At 45.3% G+C, this 21,590-nt stretch overlaps 2 protein-coding genes across 5 annotated transcripts in view; one reads left to right on the forward strand and one right to left on the reverse strand.

Annotated features, from left to right (window-relative positions):
* The first annotated feature begins 679 nt into the window (after nucleotides 1-679).
* Nucleotides 680-2,071, forward strand: LOC115134366 (C-C motif chemokine 4 homolog). Its single transcript, XM_029668249.2, has 3 exons — nucleotides 680-989; nucleotides 1,205-1,325; nucleotides 1,512-2,071. The coding sequence occupies exons 1-3, from the start codon at nucleotides 926-928 to the stop codon at nucleotides 1,591-1,593; spliced, it is 267 nt and encodes an 88-aa protein (XP_029524109.1). The 5' UTR covers nucleotides 680-925; the 3' UTR covers nucleotides 1,594-2,071.
* Nucleotide 2,072: 1 nt separating this feature from the next.
* Nucleotides 2,073-21,590, reverse strand: part of LOC115134365 (septin-7-like) — a 30,819-nt gene continuing 11,301 nt past the window's right edge. For all 4 annotated transcript variants that reach the window (XM_029668248.2, XM_029668247.2, XM_029668244.2 and 1 more), the window contains exons 3-13: nucleotides 13,598-13,704; nucleotides 12,148-12,248; nucleotides 11,839-11,973; nucleotides 9,111-9,228; nucleotides 8,936-9,028; nucleotides 8,673-8,769; nucleotides 6,104-6,155; nucleotides 5,856-5,984; nucleotides 5,478-5,613; nucleotides 4,064-4,209; nucleotides 2,073-3,920 (exon numbers count right to left, since the gene is read on the reverse strand). In XM_029668248.2, coding sequence (XP_029524108.1) covers nucleotides 3,881-3,920; nucleotides 4,064-4,209; nucleotides 5,478-5,613; nucleotides 5,856-5,984; nucleotides 6,104-6,155; nucleotides 8,673-8,769; nucleotides 8,936-9,028; nucleotides 9,111-9,228; nucleotides 11,839-11,973; nucleotides 12,148-12,248; nucleotides 13,598-13,704 — 1,154 coding nt within the window. In that variant the 3' untranslated portion in view covers nucleotides 2,073-3,880. The remainder of the gene's footprint in view (nucleotides 3,921-4,063; nucleotides 4,210-5,477; nucleotides 5,614-5,855; nucleotides 5,985-6,103; nucleotides 6,156-8,672; nucleotides 8,770-8,935; nucleotides 9,029-9,110; nucleotides 9,229-11,838; nucleotides 11,974-12,147; nucleotides 12,249-13,597; nucleotides 13,705-21,590) is intronic.

Below are 21,590 nucleotides of genomic sequence, written 5' to 3' on the forward strand. Positions count from 1 at the left end.
GTGTAGGCCAGTGACAAAAAAACAACATTTAATTCATTTTAAATGCTGTAACACAACAACATGTGGAAAAAGTCAAGGGGTGTGAATACTTTGTTTATATTAATTCAGTTAAAGGGGCAATCTGTAGTTACTACATCCATTTTTGGACTTATGTATGTAGTTCAACTGTCTTTCACCATCAGAACTCAAAATATAAGTGTGTTTTACTCCAATGTTTTACATAGCTCTATGAATTTGAGAGTGGTTACATTTCTCCAACCCTATCCATGTTATTGCTTTAACTGCTGATTGCCGCTTTAAAGGCTTGCAGTAATTGTGATTGTATACCCATATTTGATCTATTACAACTAAATAATGCAGGAGGACAACATACAAAGTCACACATCTGAAGATTCAGCTTCTTCCAGGACTGCTGATGTTGTTTGATGATGTCATGTTTTCAAATAGCTGATGAAATACAGTCAGAGGAAAAAATATTTTTAGCAAAATTTTGTCATACACTCCTTCCTGACCCCTTCCTGCTTGATCCACTTCTTGTGAAGATTCGTCACCAGCTTTCCACTGACAGAGGGTTGCTGGAGAGAAGTTGTAAGCACTGTGGTGGCACGGCATTGAATCTTATCTTCACACCATCATGTTTACAGAGTCCCCTACCTCTCAAAAAGGAAGTGAATATAAAGACTACAGCCATTGATCAGTAGTGGTTAACTTGGCAAGCTATGGGGGCGTAGGGACATTTTGAGATTATAATGGTAGTGTGTAATGCCACCTACTCTTCAACAAAATATTAATATAACTCTGGAAGTTCCATTATGCATCTGGACAGTATTTATATGGGGAGATGTAACTCTTACGGACTCAGACTAAAGAGGAACCAAGACAACAACAGGGCAAAAGCCAGACCTTCGACATATCTTAAACCATCATGAAGACTACCTGCTTGGCTCTTGGGTTATTGCTGCTGACAGTGTTCCACTCCTATGCTACCCGTAAGTTCATTACATTTTCATAAGGATTGTGCATTAACAGAAGGATGTAACCCAAGTGGGTGCTTATGTGCCCTCTTGATAGGGGCACTTAGATAAGTTATCCTTTTATGATCTTGATTATATACCTGTAACATTGTCATGCTTATCTTGGGCTGATTGCCTCATAGTCAATAGTCACAAGGATGTTCTAATTGACCCATCTTATCCCCCCACAGCTCTTGGACTGCAGACATCACCAAAAAGCTGCTGTTTCCACTTCCTCAAAGTGAGTGTCCCCCACAAAAAGATTGTCTCAATCCAGAAGACTCACAGTGGCTGCCCCCTACCAGCATTTGTGTAAGTGTTTGTTCCTCTTCCAGTGATGCCAGAGTTCAACAGCAAACGCTTAGTTTGAGGCCATTGCATTGTCTCAATTATGGAAGACTAAATAACTAGTGACTTTCACTGACTTGCAAGTCATTTAAGGAATAGTAACCATCTGAATAGTACCCTTTTCTTTGTACCATTATTTTTCTACTACAGGGTCAAAACTGTCAAGGGGAAATTGATTTGCTTCCAGTCGAGTGAGCGGTGGGTACAGAAAGCCTTCAACCGGCTCAAATAGCCAGCAGCTGTGGCCACATGTAGAGGCATTGAGAGTTCCAGTCATCCTTGACAACCTCCTCATCATGACTCAAGCCTCACCAGCTCCATGAAGACTACTCTATCCTCGACATACAAGTAGAGACAGAGTTGTAATGTAGCTCACTGGATGGCACCAAACGGTTGGTTATCATCTTACCCCATGTTTTACTGCATAAGGTGAATGCACCAATTTGTAAGTCGCTCTGGATAAGAGCGTCTGCTAAATGACTTAAATGTAATGTAAATGTATATGTTCACTTTACTATAAAAACTTTTAGAACTATTTCCTATAACACTTAACAGTAAGAAAGTGACATGTTTATCACTTTGAAATGCAGCAATAACTATTTTGCAATATATGGAATTCATATGAGTTAAGATGCACATGCACGTTATTGTGTTTTAATGTACTGTATGTGAGAATCCACTGCTTTAATAAAAGGAGAGGAAACATTTCACTTAAGCATAACCTTCTCATCTTTAATATTAATAATGTACAGTTAGAGAGAACAGATGATAATAAAATGAAGAACAGAATAAAGCTGAAGAGTGTAGATATATATAAAAAATAATTATAAAAAAAAAACAACTCCTAAAGTTATGGCTACCTTCAACATTATTAGATAGGGGAGTGGTTAAAGAATGATTTAGGAAAAGTTTGTCTCAGACCTTAGCTCAAATGAGCCTTTAAGACTTCTCAGACCACGGACTAACTTCTGACTATTACAACTCAGAGACCTGCAACAAGAGACTGGTCCTGAGAAAGCATACAGTTGGCATAGACTAGTATTGTGTGTGTGTGAGTGTGGCTTGTGAAGGCAGTGTAGGTTGGGTCAGAGGTTGTCTTCTGGGATTTGGGGCTTGTGTTCAGTTGTGAAGTATATAACAATTTACAGTCAATTCCATTATGTATGTGAACCAGAAGAAAATGACAGGGGTTTTATGTGTGTTGTATTTATCTGTGCATTTTCTGTGTCCCTTTTGCATGTCTTCAAGTGCATCTTAAGATTTCTAGAGGTTTGTCAAATCAAGACTACACTAAAATAATAATTGTTGAACCACTTAAATGATCCTACTGGATTCAAGGGATTGTTGTCCAACCATACATACATAATATATTCAAATAAAACTTGACGGACCTCAGAGAGGTAAGGGTTTAGAGGTGTCACACAATGTGTCTCAGTGTCAGAGTCTCACCATGCGTTTGGGACACACCCATGCATTTAGAGCTCTCGGTACGGTCTTCAGAACAGGGGACAAGGGATAGATAGGGTTTTAGGTTTAGGGCTTTGACAAAATCCATCACTTCACAATATAAGACATTGCCATAATCACGGTTATCATTGTTTTAGACACCCATATGATTTGTGTAACATTATCTATATAATAGGGACATAATTATCTGCTTCAGTATCCAGAGAATGTTATGACACTGACAATGTTACTGTTTATACCGTTAAGTGTGTCTTCTAATAGTAAAATAGAAGACACAAACACATGGTTTACAGGCACGTGCACACACACAGGCACCCACACACAAGTACACACACATTTAAGATAGGTCACCCCCTTTCCTGAACCTGGCTTTTTCATTTCGACTTGGCTTTTGACTGTCATAATTCAAAACAATTATTTTCCTGTTTCTTGTACACTCGCACCTGACTCGAACCCTTAATAACCACCTACAAGTGTGTGTTTAACATGCACATGTCCCAGGAGTTCAGGGAATGTCCGAGCGTACGTAATGGAGTGTGCTTGTGAATGGTCTTGAGCTTCCTCTGCTGGAAGAAACAGGTGAGCTAGCTAGAGAACAGATTGTAGTACACTAGTATAAAGGATGGCTATGCATGATGCCTGCCATGTGTAAAAGTCCAAAGATCAGAGGGACATAATTTCCTCCTTGTCAGGAATAGAAATAAAAGGTTTTGGCAGACCCCCAAAAGAGGGATGTGGCTGTGTGTGTGTGTGTGTATAGTGGTGTATGAGTGTGACATTGGGGCGTGTTGTTGTATGTACTGAATGAGATGCATGTGTGAGGTCCATGTATGACCTAAATAGTACAATAGGGTCAGCTAGCCCACTTTAGAATGTGCAAGTGTAAACACCCTCGTAGCCCTGAGCTAAGTGCAGTGTGAACGCGGCTTATTTGCGTGCGCGCGTGTGTGTGTGTGTATATATATATATGGTTTGAGGGTCATAGATTGTGTGAACATCAAAAAGGATGTAAAAACAAGTTTGCAATATTTAATTGGAGGAATAGGTTCAACTTAAAATATTTTTCCCTTCTTTTTGTTCTTTTCCATGGTCCTGTAAAAAAAAAAAAAAGAGAGAGAAAAAGGGAATTATTTAATATCTCAAAATTGCATTTAATTGAGAAAAATAGACAAAACATACTATATGCTTGTCTGAGAGAATAAGAGGAAGGACGATTAAATATGTCAGCCACTCACTTAGAAGCGTCAAGTTTCTGCTGCTCCAGTATACGTTGCTGTGCCTCCCAGTTTGACTTCTCTTCCTCATGGTGACGCCGCTTCTCCTCCAGTTCCTTATACTGAACCTCCAAGTTCTTTTTCATCTGCTCGTGGCGTCGCTCCAGCTGAGAAGGGAGGCAAATGTGTTACTTGTGAATAGATACACACATCCAAATTGACTTGAGGCTCTACCTCGCCTGTCCTTATTAGAGGTCGACCGACTATGATTTTTCAACGCCGATACCGATTATTGGAGGACCAAAAAAAGCCGATACCGATTAATCGGCCGATTTTTTAATTTTATTTGTAATAATGACAATTACAACAATACTGAATGAACACTTATTTGAACTTAATATAATACATCAATAAAATCAATTTAGACTCAAATGAATAATGAAACATGTTCAATTTGGTTTAAATAATGCAAAAACAAAGTAAAAGTGCAATATTTGCCATGTAAGAAAGCTAACGTTTAAGTTCCTTGCTCAGAACATATGAAAGCTGGTGGTTCCTTTTAACATGAGTCTTCAATATTCCCAGGTAAGAAGTTTTAGGTTGTAGTTATTATAGGATTTATAGGACTATTTCTCTCTATACCCTTTGTATTTCATTAACCTTTGACTATTGGATGTTCTGATAGGCACTTTAGTATTGCCAGTGTAACAGTATAGCTTCCGTCCCTCTCCTCGCTCCTCCTTGGGCTCGAACCAGGAACACAAGGACAACAGCCACCCTCGAAGCAGCGTTACCCATGCAGAGCAAGGGGAACAACTACTAGAAGGCTCAGAGCGAGTGAGGTTTGAAACGCTATTAGCGCGTGCTAACTAGCTAGCCATTTCACATCGGTTACACCAGCCTCATCTCGGGAGTTGATATGCTTGAAGTCATAAACAGCGCAATACTTGACGCACAACAAAGAGCTGCTGGCAAAACGCACAAAAGTGCTGTTTGAATGAATGTTTACGCGCCTGCTTTTGCCTACCACCGCTCAGTCAGATACTTAGATACTTGTATGCTCAGTCAGTTTATATGCAACGCAGGACATGCTAGATAATATCTAGTAATATCATCAACCATGTGTAGTTAACTAGTTATTATGATTGATTGATTTTTACAAGATAAGTTTAATGCTAGCTAGCAATTTACCTTGGCTTACTGCATTCGCGTAACAGGCAGTCTCCTTGTGGAGTGCAACGAGAGACAGGTCGTTATTGCGTTGGACTAGTTAACTGTAAGGTTGTAAGATTGCATCCCCCGAGCTGACAAGGTGAAAATACCGATTTCTGATTGTTATGAAAACTTGAAATCGGCCCTAATTAAATCGGCCATTCCGATTACTCGGTCGACTTCTAGTCCTTATGTCTCCCAATTGGTGTACACACACACACACCTCAGCCTCAGAGTCCTTCAGTTTCTGTTTCTTCTCCTTGACCTTCATCTCAAACACCTGCTCCATCTCTGTTTCCATCTTCTTCATCTTCATGACATGTTCCCTCCGCTCCTCCTCCATCTGGGCCAGGGGGCTCCTACAGGTCAAAGGTGAGGGACCAAACATCAAGAATCACTAACAGTGACCAGTTATTAACGAAGCACATCCCAACCAATACTGTCTGGTCACCGTCACTTAATGACATTATGACTCAAACGTCAGGTTCATCTATGAAATAAGCTTTACAGCATATTTTAGATTCTTTCTCAGCCGGTCTGATTACTATTGAACATATCAGATCTATGGTATTTCCTCTGATGATTAAGGTCTCTCTCCTACCTGGTCATTTGGTTCTTGGTCTTGCTGGTGTCCACTCCTCCATTGCAGGTTACGGCAGCAAGCTTCCTGCTGCGGTAGTTCTCATAGTGGACGTTGTTGGTCACATCCTTCAGATCTTGCATATGGGTCCTACAGGAGAGAATTGGGGAAGTTGGGTCTCAAATAATTATATCACTGTAAATACCATGTTATAATCACTGACAATAATGGATGAATAAAAGGGTTGACATGCATCCTCTGTCTCTCACCTGATCAGCATGTTCCGTAACACAGTGAAGTCACAGTGCTCGCCGTTCTCCACTAAAACAGGAAGAGAGAGAGATGTCAGAGACCCACAGAGATTGTTCTCTTCACATCGCCATCAATCATTATTGGGTACTGGTAGAATACACACCAGTTCCCAGAATTCCCGGTAACATTACAAAGGCTCTCGGATCAAAAGGGATAATTTCTACCAAAAATCACTGGGTCGCTCAGCTAGTCTACATTCTTATTACAGGTAATTACCCGATGAGACTGTTAGGTAGTCAAACACACAGACAACACACAAAGTCATTGGCCAAAAGGACCTGTGCTCAGACTGTAAACAAGAATGTGTCTGTTCAGTGAACACACAGACATTGTTAAAACTATCACTAAGGACAGAGACACATTTCACTGGACCACTGCTCAAACACACACATTCAGTAGTATACAGTACATAGAGTAGTCAACAGACAGACATGTCACAGACCAGACAGACCACTGCTCTAAGGCATACATTTCAGCTGATTAAACACACACATGGTTAAAAGATCACATGGGATTCTGGAAAAGGGCCGCAGAGACACTGCTGCTGAGGATGTGGATTTCTCCTCTTTCCTGATCAAAACATGTCTCCTTTACTACATAGCTCCTCTCCCCAGGCCCCACCTTATCTGGGGCTAAGCCTAACGTGCATCACGCTGTCAGCTGTGGATCTCAGGAAGAGGAGGAGGACACCTTACCCGTGAGGTGCATGCATAGAGCCCCTGCTGTCACCTACCTGAGTGACTTCTGACGGGAGGGAGGAGAGGGCACACGGGAACCCAGGTCCTGCCCAGGTGACCCCTGTAACCCGTGTCTGTCCACCCTGACTGTCTACTGAATGAGGGGTTACATGAGGGGAGATGAGGGCTGGCAGGGCAGGCCAGCCTCAGTGATGGGATGGGAGAGGAGGAGGGTTTGGTTGAGGTGGGGTCACAGGGTCATTACAAAGCATGGTTGTAGCTCTAATGGAAAGACACACCCTCGGCCGATTGGCTGAAAACTCCTGATGTACGCTGGACTGAATGGTTGTTGCCTCCTCACGGTTGTTTTCAGTGCTCTGCCGTTAAAACAAAGCAACACTGAGAGCAAGATCACTGCTATCGCATGGGGTCAGCTGCCCATCAGGAGTTTTAAGCCCGAGTGCTTTAGCTTCTAATGGTCGTTAGATTATGATACCTGCATGGAGGTTTCCATTGAATGAGCCAAGAACAGGGAAAAATGTCTTATCCCATGACAAAGAACTTATTGTAAAATGTTCTATGAATCAATGTGCAACGGAGTATGTGTGATGGACCCCCTGTGGGAACTACAGGGAGTGTCAGCAAACAGCATCACAGTGCAAGGATTTAGCCCAACAGAGTGTATATAGATAAGTGACTGTTCTTAGATAATGCATGAAAAATATGTATACATTCACATACTATGTATACAATAAGTTTGTGCATTTTCAACTCTTAACAGTGCTACAATTGAGTGTTGACGAGTGGCCAAATGATGACTAAAACGAATAAAGGTAGATCATGCAGTTCTGGAAAAGGTATGACTTAATATAAAAAGGTATACTTCAGGATTTTGGCAATGAGGCCCTTCATCTAGCGTGTTAGTCGATACCCATAGACTTCCAGCCATTGTGCTAACGCTAGTTAGCATTGGCTCACAAAACTACCTCTAAATTCCTTCATACTGGACACAGACGCATAAAAAATGGAATCCACAAGGTCATCTGACTCTGGGGAAGTAGATAAAGGGCCTCATTGCCCACATCCAAAAGTATCCCTCGAAGATAATCATGTACCTATTACCATGAGTTAGAGGGTGATGTTGCTCTATTCTAGGAGAAGCGTTAGCACTGAACAGCCTATAGGTTTCTCAATTAGTAAGAGCTCCACTTTGACCATCAACCTAATGTCGCAGCAACAAAAAGTGAAGAGGGGAGGAAGGCCTGAGGGAGAGGGGTATCAAATGTGAGAGATGGTTTTGTTTACCAAAAATGCCCTCTGTCAGTCATGGAAAAGAATAGACAGAAAGAAAAAAGAGAAAAGAAAGAATGAAAAAGTGAAAGACTGATACGGTCAACCACTGATACGGTCAACCACAGAGCAACACTTGAAAATGAAAAAAAAAATGTATTTCAGGGAACTTAAAACAAAAGAAAATCAAGTGGAGAACAACAACGATTCATTGTGGCCAATGGTGAAAAAAGGGGTGACAAGGTCTCTCTCTCTGAAGTCCCTGGGGTGGTACAGTACAGTGTTCACTGCCAGAGAGACCATGATACCCTAGTAGAAGAACCCTGTCCCCCTTTTCCAGAATCCCTGTCAGAAACACTCTCTGGGGGGGGGATTTCCTGGGAGGCCATGCAGTTTCCCTACACTAGGTCTCCACACTTCCGTGCTTCATCCACTTGCATGGCACAGTGAGTGACATTAATAAAGAACATTCTCCAGAACAACAACCCACAGACAATACCATGCCACTGTCTCATCTCAGACAGAACAGAGAACCCAGCCAGGCCCATACTGAACCTACCTTCTGCCACGCCCCAGGGGTACTGACGACCTCTGACCTTCTTGCCGTTCACTTCAATCACCACGTTGCTGCCAACCACTGCCAGAGGCATCCGCTCCTGCCGCACAGGGGGACAGAGGGAGAAGTGACAGTTAATCAGTGAGCCCGTACAGTATCGACAACCTATTAGATAACCAAACTGACAGGGACAAAACAAAATGGCAGATGGGGACTAGTGTGGACTGATACCAATGACCGTATCAGTCTCTCTCATTGGACACTACCTTGATCTTCCGGATGAGCTTGCTGTCCTCATCGTCCTCGGTGTCAGGAAACTCATAGATTCTGATCTTGTGTTCTTGGATTTCCTTCATGATCTGAGTTTAAGGTAAAAATGACATGAGTAATTGCCATACACATGTGTTTGTGCAAACACGAATAATGAACACATACACACACCTGTTTCTTGAACAGCTGGCATTCTTCAGGCGTCAGAGTGTCTGCCTTGGCGATTAGAGGGATCACGTTGACCTTGTCATGGAGACGCTTCATGAACTCAATGTCCAGGGGCTTCAGCCTTCAACGCATTTTACACAGTTAAAAAAATATATGTTCTGAGGCTCTGTTGTTGCACAGTCAAAACAGATACACAGTCAGTCAGACAAACACAGGCAGGCAGGCAGGGAAGGCTGACTTATGCGTTGATGTGACACAGTCCTGAATAATTCTCTGTAGTTAGTACACGTTCTGCTCAAACTGACGCAGTGCATTATGCCACCAGTGGCAAGAAAACACTGGAGGAACCAAAGAAACACTGACTGTCTTATTTACACTACACGATCCAAAGTATGTGGACACATGGTCGAACATCTCATTCCAAAATCATGAGCATTAACATGGAGTTGGTCCCCCCTTTGCTGCTATAACAGCCTCCACTCTTCTGGGAAGGCTTTCCACTAGAATATTGGAACATTGCTGCTGGGACTTGCTTCCATTCAGCCACAACAGCATTAGTGAGGTCGGGCACTGATGTTGGGCGATTATGCATGGCTCACAGTCGGCGTTCCAATTCATCCCAAAGGTGTTCAATGGGCTTGAGGTCAGGGCTCTGTACAGGCCAGTCAAGTGCTTCCCCAAACTGTTGCCACAAAGTTGGAAGCACATAATCGTCTAGAATGTCATTCTATGCTGTAGCATTAACATTTCCCTAAGGGGCCTAGTCCAAACCATGAAAAACAGCCCCAAACCATTATTCCTCCTCCACCAAACTTTACAGTTGGCATGATGCATCAGAGCAGGTAGGTTTCTCCAGGCATCCGCCAAACACAGATTTGTCCGTCGGACTGCCAGATGGTGAAGCGTGATTCATCACTCCAGAGAACGCATTTCCACTGCTCCAGAGTCCAATGGCAGTGAGCTTTACACCACTCCAGCTGACGCTTGGCATTGCGCATGGTGATCTTAGGCTTGTGTGTGGCCACTCGGCCATGAAAACCCATTTCATGAAGCTCCAGACGAACAGTTATTTTGCTGACGTTGCTTCCAGAGGCAGTTTGGAACTCGGTAGTGAGTGTTGCAAACGAGGGCAGATGATTTTCACACGATAAGCACTTGATCGGTCCTGTTCTATGAGCTTATGTGGCCTAACACTTTGCGGCTGAGCCGTTGTTGCTCTTAAGACTTTCCACTTCACAATAACATCACTTAAAGTTGACCGGGGCAGCTCAGCAGGGTACACATTTGACGAACTGACTTGTTGGAAAGGTGGCATCTTATGGTGGAAGTCTGAGCTTTTCAATATGGCCAATGTTTGTCTATGGAGATTGCATGTCTGTTTGCTCGATTTTATTATCCTGTCAGCAACGGGTGTGGCTGAAATAGCCGAATTCCCTAATTTGAAGGGGTGTCCAAATACTTTTGTATATACTGTATAGTGTATTTTCATGTCTTTTCTTTTTTCCCAGTCAGTGACCACTAATAATTATGTCATGGTGGGATCATGAGGGATTCTCTTTGTTATTCTCTCTGTGATGTTCTCACTCTGGCTGATGAGGGAGTAGGTGGACAAAGGGGCTCTTCTTCTCTGTGGCCTGAGAGAGTGAGCTCTGTCCAGGGACTGGAGGGGAGAGCTGGAGGGGGCAAAGCAGTAAGGGTGATGGGGGCGGTGGGGAGGGCTGTGGATTCCAGGAATATACAGACACAGAGCAACAGACCCGCTGTTGCTGTTACAGGTCACAGGACTAAAGGGGGCATATAAAGTGTGGGGAGAGCGACAGGGACAGACCTGGCAGAGGAGGAAGGTCACATTCTGAATTTGTCTCCACATTAGCAGAGGCAAGGACTGACATGATTTCTGATCTCTTAATGCATTACCTTGTGTTGGTCTAACAACTGACATTTTCATGATCTTATATAATGTCACAACCACGTCAGTGTCCATAGTCCTCCTTATATGGCTACATTTAATTACAGCAACCATTTGACTGGTTAAAATATGTAGGATTGGATAGATCCTAACACAAAAAGTGGGCCTAGCTGATTTGCTACGGAGGCTATCTACGGAGGCGTTTTTCTAAGCTGAAAATAAAGCATCCCATTCCCAGGGATTCTGAGCACAGGGGCTCCTCAGTGAGCTGCCTCCTCCTGATTGGCTGGCTCAGTGATGGTGAGAGCGCTTCAATCTCATCCTCAGTCTAGTGGGTGTTATGCAACCTTGTAGGTCACAACATTGGCAGCCTACATCTCTCTCGGTCTTGCTTCCCACTCACATATGTGAACTCACGCATGCGCCTACTCTCCACTCATACATTCCTGTTCACATTAGGGCTCACATACATAGGCAAGCAGAGATAAATCGATAAAGGCACACACACACGCAATCAAAAGCATAATGTCATGACTTCTACAACACAGAGTTAATGCACATGGAAATACATGGCCACTTAACTCAGAAGCAGCATAGAGAACACTTTATAATTACAGTACACATGCGGTATAACATTTGTTATAATTTTAAATGTGTTTCGGCTCATACGAGTCTCTTTATCAGACAAGGAAAGGTGGGTAGCATAGGCTTCATATATTTAGCCATCAAAGAGTATATACTATACATCCTATGACATCAATGTAGTACTGGTACATGATCACAAAAGGACAAAAGGTTCTCCCAAGGTCTGTCAGTACTCACCCATGGCCAGAGGGGGCGATGAAGTACAGGCAGCAGTGAACTCTGTTGTCTGGCATCAGTCGTCGGTTCACCCTGGACTCTGCATTCAGGAAGTCCTCACACTTACTGTCAATGAAGTTAATGACAGGCTGCCAACTGAGAGGGGGGATGAAAGAGAGGTGAGAAAGAGTAAAATAGGAAAATGTTGTTCACCTCTACATTTAGGCACTCATTGACGCAGAGAGAATATTGCATATAGTCACACTCCTACACAACAAACACACTCCACCATATCTTTCATACATGCTCACATTCACTCCCAATACTCACCAGTTACTATTGTCCACTGCATCTCCAAACCCTGGCGTATCGACGATGGTGAGAGTGAGCTGGACACCCCCTTCCTTCACCAGAACCTTGGACTGCTCCACCTGCAAAACAGTAACACAGTGGCTCTAAGACATAACTCCATAGCTCCCATTTCATCTCTCAGCTCCCCCATACACTATGGCTCATCTATAGCTTAATCATGTTAGTCCTGGGGGGGGCAGCTGTGACAGTGATATGGTGCTGGTAGATTTTTCACGGTTTAGGAGACAAATGCATAATTAGCTTCCCGCTCCGGTCCGTTTCAGTTGCTCTCTGTTCGGCTGCTGCATACTTTCACAAGGGTAGTGATTTTGGGGCGACCTCTTTCAGTCTCTCTAAACACGCAAAAACACATTCTTTGCCTTTGCAAAACACTTTAGTTTAGATGCACATTCTTTTCTAGCAGGGCATATATCAAGCACTCAAAATACTTTTGGAAGAGTGTGTGTGCGCGCGTGCCTGCATATCTGCTTTTAAATCCATTTCAGTGAAAGAGAAACAAAATACCCCAAAAATGTGCACCCATCAATTGAGTGAAATCTGAGTAGACAGAATGTGACCATTTGACAGACATAAGAGATTGTTCTGGAATATAAATACCCCCCCAGTCTCTCCCCTCAGCCCACGGCAGCCGCAGCAGACAGCCGCACACAGCACACTGGGCCCAAGTATACCCCTCTACATTTACACGGTGGCTTTGGTCTACCCCAACAGCTCCATTTCTAAACATTGGACGCACTCTTCAATGGAGGATCAAACACATCAGCAGGAACCACGGGGACCCCAGAGACACAACCAGGAATCTTAGGCCTCAACAAATCTGAAAAACAACTTACGTCGGTCTACATTCAAAATGAAGTCACACGGTAATTTCTTGAAAACAGCTTTGCAAAAGTGTGGCTCTAATTCAGGAAATGATGACTCACAAAGGTTACTAACTCCCACCTCAGTGCTCGCCGTGTGATGGAGATAAAACCCAAATATAGCAGCCAAACACCGCCCTAGTGTGTGTGCCTTTGCATATACATCACAAAGACAGAAAGCCGATGCCCAGGATGCCTCCGAGATGAGAGTCTTGTGTTTGGTGGGAAAGTCACCGCTGGGTGTTGTTTCATGGGAACATTCCTAACCTCCTACTGACCCCTTCAGGCCCCAAGAGGAACCAGAGCCCTAGCCCCCCCCCCCCCCAGTCTCGTCATCTGTCCCTCTTCTGTTTATCAAGGACATATAAGGACAAACACTGTGGGCTCTATCTCTGGCTGCTGGTGCTCTGGGTGCACTGCCTCTGGTCCGGCCGCTGTGACCATGCAGTGGCTATTGGGTTTGTTTGTATTGGCCTGAGAGCTTTGTGCTCTTTGCTCGTGTTGCACTTCCACATGTGGAGGGGGGGGGGGGGGGGGGTGTAGGCTACCTGCACAGTCTTCTTGATCCGTAGGGATGGGCCAGGGTAATCCTTGGAGTACAGGTCAGTCAGGAAGAGGGAGTTGATGAGCGTGGATTTCCCCAATCCAGACTCACCTATGGGAGGAGATCTGACGTCAGTTACATCATTGTCACAGTGAGGAATTCAGCATATAGCTTTTATCAGGCTATGCAGTATGCATACACCAAAATAACTCATGCATACACATACCCTGCAGTGGCATAGTCACAGTCAAGGGTTTGAAGGTAATTTCTGTCCCGGATAACTGCAGCACAGGAAATAAAAGCTGATTCCTTGTCTCATTGGGAAAGGCCAAAAGCCTATCTGCCAGAAAGTAAGCTTTAAGTCAGAGCGAATAAAACATTTCTTCTCTCCCCTTCGCTCTCTCACTAATCGTTCTTACCCTCTCTTCCCACCCTGACATTAGAATCATTCAGTATGTTGTTAGTTTGACTATATGATCTTATTAGTTTACAGAGGATAAAACACACACACACACACACACACACACACACACACACACAGCTTCCATCTTACTGTGATTAATGAGTGAGCATCTTCAGAGCTGTGCTTGGGAGTGACTGCTCTAGTGCTCTGGGAGGGTCAAGGGCAGGTTGCCTGGCTGCTCCAGCAGGACCACCACACCAGCAGCAGAGCAACAGCAGCATTACCCCCACTGTCCCAGCAGGGGGCACCCCGACCGCCTTGCTTTCCACCATTCCCAACACTCCCACATCAACCCATACTCATGTCAAATTTCCATCAGATTCACCCAAAAGGCTCATATTGTTTTGACTTGGGGCCAATACCAGGCCACTGGTACTTTTCAGCTGGCATTTACATAACAATGGCTAACTATGAACATTAAACTCGGGCTCCCAAGTGGCACAGCGGTCTAAGGCACTGCATGTTAGAGGCGTCACTCACTACAGAGCCTGGTTCGTTTCCAGGCTGTAGCACAACCGGCAGTGATTGTGAGTCCCATAGGACAGTGCACAATTGGCCCAGCATCGCCCGGGCTTGGCCGTCATTGTAAATAACAATGTGTTCTTAACTGACTTGCCCAGTTAAATAAAGGTTCCATAAAAACACCTCACAAAGCAACTGTCTTGATGGTGCAGAGGTTGTTGATTCCATTTGCCCCAAGTCTTTAGTGTTACACTCCTGATGGAAACACACATTTCCTGATAATGACTGACAGTTGATTTGTGTGGTTGCATGTGCTCTGCTCTGCATATAATACTGCAATGCAACCAAACCAGTCATTATGATGACTCCGTGGCCAGTTGTGAAATCCTCAGATAGTGTGTCTCAACCTTCACCCCTCACACAGACCCTGGGCAGTTCACATCTGGCTGACAAACAGTACTAGGTCACAGGTTCCCCCCTGCCCCCTTCAAAACACACTGTTTAAGCAGGAGATAAGACACACCAAACCCACCCGCTGTCTGCTGGGTACACCTGTCAGCACCCGGCCTATGCTGGAGGAGGTCACCCAAACCAGGAGGGGGAGAGGATAGAGGGGCAGGCAGGCACCTCCTACGCTACTCTGGGGGAATAGGTAGAGGGCAACAGAGGGTCAGGGGCATGTATCTAAAGCAGAGCAGACAGAGTGCCTGCAGATTACATTACTCTGGAGCTTGATAGCAGTTATGAAGGCATTTTAATGGAAGCCAGTCATACCCATCATCCTCCCGCCCTCTCTGTGGCCCTGAAACCTGGCACTGGGATCTCCTGTTTCGCTCTGCCTCTCATGCATGCAAAATGGATCTACAAGTCCCAGATAGAGAGAGGCCCTGTTCTGAGTCTGGCTCCTGGGACACTAATCTGCGTTTTGGGTTGAACGAGACACTGGGGAGGACAGAATTAGGATCGGAGTTCACTGGATTAGAAAAAAAAAAAAAAAAAAAACACAGGACACTTTAAATAACTATCTTGCAGAAATGCAGTATGAACTCTATTGTAATCCTGGTATAAAATATAGCCGAAGAGCTTTTATCTCTGGTCCCTAGACTAGAGCCTCCTCGTCCTTTGTTAGCTTGAGGGCGACTGCTGATGTTGGCTAGAAAAACAAATGAAGGGAAATGAATAACTAAACACGTGGACGAGAAAGGACATCAATCACAACGTGATAACAGTCCATATATCTATTATCCTTTATACAGTAGGCCCATTATTACCACAAAGAACCAGACCCATTTTAGGTGACTCAAGGTCACAGTACCTACTATCTAAAATCCAACCCCCAGCTCATCTCCTCTTCATCCCCCTCCTGCTGTGGACCTGGATCAATTACACCCCCTGGCCCCTCTTTCTCACCAAATACACCACCTCAGCTGCACAACAGCCAGAACACAGGGAACTAACCAAATACCATAGAGCTGCTCCAAAGAGGACGCAAGCCAAATTACAGCTAATGTCCTGCGCAGTGTACTCCACTTATAACAACCACTGACCTTGGAGTTCATGGTAACTCATCGTGGTCAAAATCACAGGACAGCAACAGTCGACATACCACATACAGTTATTTAGTATCAGTGGCAGTTCTGTGGTGCAAACTAGCCGACAGTTTCGCCAATGATCGTCTCTCTGCAGTAGTTACCCCACCCCCGGAGGGTAAGTCCAACCCAATTAGCCTTCCTCTCAGTTTTAATTAAATATTGGTCCGCATGATCTCTGAAAACGCACTCTCCATAAATAGACCCTGTCCCTGACGACCAAAAGCTGCATGGATGGCTGGCTGGGTGACCCGCCCCTTACTTCCCCTCTTTCATAATGGGAACATTGTGAGGGGGACAGAGAGGGAGAGACCAAGAGGCAGGTGAAGAGAAAACAACTGACAGGGAGGGAATGGAAGTACAGTACTGAAGTACAGTACCTGCAGTTAGAGAGCGAGACAGATTGACAGGGGTATGGGGACAGACATACAGGACACGTTTCCCAGGAGATTCCTAACATTCCGGACTTATCTCTCCTCCCTCTTCCTGTCAACATACTAATGCCCAACCAAAAATGACCCCTGGGGTAGCAGCTGGTTCCAGGCATCCTGACAGGCCCCTTTTACACTCCCCTGCTTAGCCCAGCCAGACCAGACCCCTTGCTCCTCTCCTCATCACCCCACATAAAGGGGCTCCTGGTGCTTATGGTCTGTACGCCTGTAGCTCTTTTCCACTGACAAACACAGAGCTCTCCTCCCCTAACTAACAGACACGTGGGCCTGAATCACAGAGTGTAAAATGAGACATCTGGTCCACATGTACTAATGTCTATATGAGGAGAGAGAAAGAGAGGGGGGGAAGGAAGGGAAGAAGGGAGGAGAAAGAGAGAGAGTGTGTGTGTGTGTGTGTGTGTGTGTGTGTGTGTGTGTGTGTGTGTGTGTGTGTGTGTGTGTGTGAGGAGAGAGGAAATGTGAGAAGGGATGTTTAAGTGGGTCAGATAAGCTCTATCAATCAGGAGATGGGATGGCTGCAGTAGGGTCAAAAGGTAATCTGATCAAGATCTGCAACACACACACCTCAACTACTATACAGCGGAAGATAAAGAGGATGATATACCAGAAATACTATGCGATAAGGCAGTCTATATGAGATGCTCTGGTAGGCTTACAGATGGACTAGCTACTCCACTGTCTATTAAAAGATCGGGTCTGTGTAGTCAATGGGAGTCAGTTTCCCAAGATTTTTGTGAGAGAGCGGGTAATCTATAAAAGATTCACTTTGAACCCCGGAGTCTAAACAGAAACTGACACAATCAGCACGAGTGAGGTCATACAGGACATGTGCATACTGCATTATACAGCAGCAGCAGCAGCCCCCCCCCCCCACCCCCCACACAGAGTCACTCACACACCCTGAAGCAGTCCAACTGATCTCACACAAACAAAGGCGCTCCTGCTGTGTCTCATGCACAAGGGCCATAGTAAGTCATTGTGAAATACATTTCCTTTTCTTAGTGGCTCATCTTGTTGCAATGTGATGACATGTCTTTCACCTGGAAAATCTGTGTCTGAAAACATCCTTTCTTTTCATAGTTCTACGCTTTTGAGGTAGTGCCATCTTTTTAGTCAGTGAACAAGAGTCAGTAGATGACAGTAAGAAGACGAACCAGAGGAAACCAATAGGTGGAAATAAACTGCCATCGAACAGGGCAGGGATCATCAACTAGATTCAGCCGCCGGACGACTTTTTCTTGAGTGGAAGGTTGGGGGGCCAGAACAATTTGTAGACTACAAATTTACCGCAAAAAGCACAAACGGATATAATATTTGACCAAAACAGAATAAATTTAAACCTTGCTTATATACAATCACGTCTCTCTTTTGCGCTGGAATACTCAAGAACAGATTCCCAAATCTAAAATGACCCGGAGCTGATTTCCTGGTGTTTTTACAGTCTTTAATGTCTAACAATAAAACCAAAATGTACTCAAAAATCTTGAGGGGCCTAATACAGACACCCAGTTGGGAAATCCTGGAATAGGGATGGGATAGTGGGAGGGGAGTATGAATGGGTAGTAGGTAGGGCTGGAATAGGGATGGGATAGTGGGAGGGGAGTATGAATGGGTAGTAGGTAGGGCTGGAATAGGGATGGGAGTATGAATGGGTAGTAGGTAGGGCTGGAATAGGGATGGGATAGTGGGAGGGGAGCATGAATGGGTTGTAGGTAGGGCTGGAATAGGGATGGGATAGTGGGAGGGGAGTATGATTGGGTAGTAGGTAGGGCTGGAATAGGGATGGGATAGTGGGAGGGGAGTATGAATGGGTAGTAGGTAGGGCTGGAATAGGGAGGAGAGTATGAATGGGTAGTAGGTAGGGCTGGAATAGGGATGGGATAGTGGGAGGGGAGTATGAATGGGTAGTATAGGGCTGGAATGGGTAGTAGGTAGGGCTGGAATAGGGATGGGATAGTGGGAGGAGAGTATGATTAGGTAGTAGGTAGGGCTGGAATAGGGATGGGATAGTGGGAGGAGAGTATGAATGGGTAGTAGGTAGGGCTGGAATAGGGATGGGATAGTGGGAGGGGAGTATGAATGGGTAGTAGGTAGGGCTGGAATAGGGATGGGATAGTGGGAGGGAGTATGAATGGGTAGTAGGTAGGGCTGGAATAGGATGGGTAGTAGGTAGGGCTAGGATGGGAGTATGAATGGGTAGTAGGTAGGGCTGGAATAGGGATGGGATAGTGGGAGGGGAGTATGAATGGGTAGTAGGTAGGGCTGGAATAGGGATGGGAGTATGAATGGGTAGTAGGTAGGGCTGGAATAGGGATAGGATAGTGGGAGGAGTATGATTAGGTAGTAGGTAGGGCTGGAATAGGGATGGGATAGTGGGAGGGGAGTATGATTGGGTAGTAGGTAGGGCTGGAATAGGGATGGGATAGTGGGAGGGGCGTATGAATGGGTAGTAGGTAGGGCTGGAATAGGGAGGAGAGTATGAATGGGTAGTAGGTAGGGCTGGAATAGGGATGGGATAGTGGGAGGGGAGTATGAATGGGTAGTAGGTAGGGCTGGAATAGGGATGGGATAGTGGGAGGGGAGTATGATTAGGTAGTAGGTAGGGCTGGAATAGGGATGGGATAGTGGGAGGAGAGTATGAATGGGTAGTAGGTAGGGCTGGAATAGGGACGGGATAGTGGGAGGAGAGTATGAATGGGTAGTAGGTAGGGCTGGAATAGGGATGGGATAGTGGGAGGGGAGTATGATTAGGTAGTAGGTAGGGCTGGAATAGGGATGGGATAGTGGGAGGGGAGTATGAATGGGTAGTAGGTAGGGCTGGAATAGGGATGGGATAGTGGGAGGGGAGTATGATTGGGTAGTAGGTAGGGCTGGAATAGGGATGGGATAGTGGGAGGGGAGTATGAATGGGTAGTAGGTAGGGCTGGAATAGGGATGGGATAGTGGGAGGGGAGTATGATTAGGTAGTAGGTAGGGCTGGAATAGGGATGGGATAGTGGGAGGGGAGTATGAATGGGTAGTAGGTAGGGCTGGAATAGGGAGGAGAGTATGAATGGGTAGTAGGTAGGGCTGGAATAGGGATGGGATAGTGGGAGGGGAGTATGAATGGGTAGTAGGTAGGGCTGGAATAGGGATGGGATAGTGGGAGGAGTATGAATGGGTAGTAGGTAGGGCTGGAATAGGGATGGGATAGTGGGAGGGGAGTATGATTAGGTAGTAGGTAGGGCTGGAATAGGGATGGGATAGTGGGAGGAGGAGTATGATTAGGTAGTAGGTAGGGCTGGAATAGGGATGGGATAGTGGGAGGGGAGTATGAATGGGTAGTAGGTAGGGCTGGAATAGGGATGGGAGTATGAATGGGTAGTAGGTAGGGCTGGAATAGGGATGGGATAGTGGGAGGGGAGTATGATTAGGTAGTAGGTAGGGCTGGAATAGGGATGGGATAGTGGGAGGGGAGTATGATTGGGTAGTAGGTAGGGCTGGAATAGGGATGGGATAGTGGGAGGGGAGTATGAATGGGTAGTAGGTAGGGCTGGAATAGGGAGGAGAGTATGAATGGGTAGTAGGTAGGGCTGGAATAGGGATGGGATAGTGGGAGGGGAGTATGAATGGATAGTAGGTAGGGCTGGAATAGGGATGGGATAGTGGGAGAGGAGTATGAGTAGGTAGTAGGTAGGGCTGGAATAGGGATGGGATAGTGGGAGGAGAGTATGAATGGTAGTAGGTAGGGCTGGAATAGGGACGGGATAGTGGGAGGAGAGTATGAATGGGTAGTAGGTAGGGCTGGAATAGGGATGGGATAGTGGGAGGGAGTATGATTAGGTAGATAGGTAAATGCTGGAATAGGGATGGGATAGTGGGAGGGGAGTATGATTAGGTAGTAGGTAGGGCTGGAATTCAAGACACTACTATTGTAGTGTACAACAGTTGTACAACTGACTCGGTATCCCCCCCTTTTAAATAATGATTTTTAAGCCGTGAGACAATTAAGACATGGATTGTGTATGTGTGCCATTCAGAGGGTGAATGGGCAAGGCAAAAGACTGAAGTGCCTTTGAACTGGGTATGGTAGAAGGCGCAACAGTTTCCTGTGTGTATAAAGAATGTGTCACCACCCAAAGAACATCCAGCCAATTTGAAACAAACTGTGGGAAGCATTGGAGTCAACAAAGGCCAGCATCCCTGTTGAACACTTGACACCTTGTAGAGGGCCATGCCTTGACAAATTGAGGCTGTTCTGAGGGCAAAAGGGGGTGCAAATCAATATTAGGAAGGTGTTCTTAATGTTTTGTACACTCCGTGTCGATCAAAAAAACTTGGGTGAACTGAATCATAGAAATCTCAGTGCAAGAGGTGTCACTACAGTCCCTGGTTCAAATCCAGCTCATATCACATCATGATTGGGAGTACCATAGGGTGGTGCTCAATTGGCTCAGCGTCATCCAAGTTCGGCCGGTATAGGCCGTCATTGTAAACAGAGACTGGGATCTACTATTGGCACTGACTGTGAGTAAAGAGAAGCTCAAGCTCCAAGTGTTGTAAATTCTTAAGTCTTGTGAGGTGAACTGTAACAGTAGTATATTTAGCCTCTACTTTGTTCCTATAGTATATCATGGATTTGGACAACCTGCTTTGTAGAGCAGCCCGGCTCTCTCCAATCTTTCCCAGGTTCAGTACAGAAATTCTGCCAGCTGGCCCAAAGGCCAGGAAACAGGTTTTTTCCATTCCAGAATTTTGGAGGGAAAAAATTGTCCCAAGCCAAAGTCCTGTGGCGTCAGTCTCACAGAGTGACATTGGAACAGTGGAGACACTTCCAAGTGACCGGGCTCTAACAGGCGAGCGGATTCCCAAAAAGAGCCCCAGTCTGTCAAAACAGTGAACCCAGCTGGCTTCCATTACAGGCCAATCTTCTCACGACTCCAGCTACAGCTCGCTCTACTGGCCCTGAGCCTGGGTGTGCGTTCTCTAACACTCTCTAGAACTCTCACAGAGAGAGGGTGCCTGTCTGTCTGTCAGAGCTGGAATGGATGA

This window comes from Oncorhynchus nerka, linkage group LG9a (genome assembly GCF_034236695.1).
Source record: "Oncorhynchus nerka isolate Pitt River linkage group LG9a, Oner_Uvic_2.0, whole genome shotgun sequence".
In the NCBI taxonomy this organism is placed as follows: Eukaryota; Metazoa; Chordata; class Actinopteri; order Salmoniformes; family Salmonidae; genus Oncorhynchus; species Oncorhynchus nerka.

Bases quoted from the DNA above. Each gene is read 5' to 3' on its own strand.
- LOC115134366 (XM_029668249.2), top strand. From the start codon at position 926: ATGAAGACTACCTGCTTGGCTCTTGGGTTATTGCTGCTGACAGTGTTC. The intron at 990-1,204 runs GTAAGTTCATTA...ATCCCCCCACAG, and splicing joins GTTCCACTCCTATGCTACCC to CTCTTGGACTGCAGACATCA. The intron at 1,326-1,511 runs GTAAGTGTTTGT...TTTCTACTACAG, and splicing joins TGCCCCCTACCAGCATTTGT to GGTCAAAACTGTCAAGGGGA.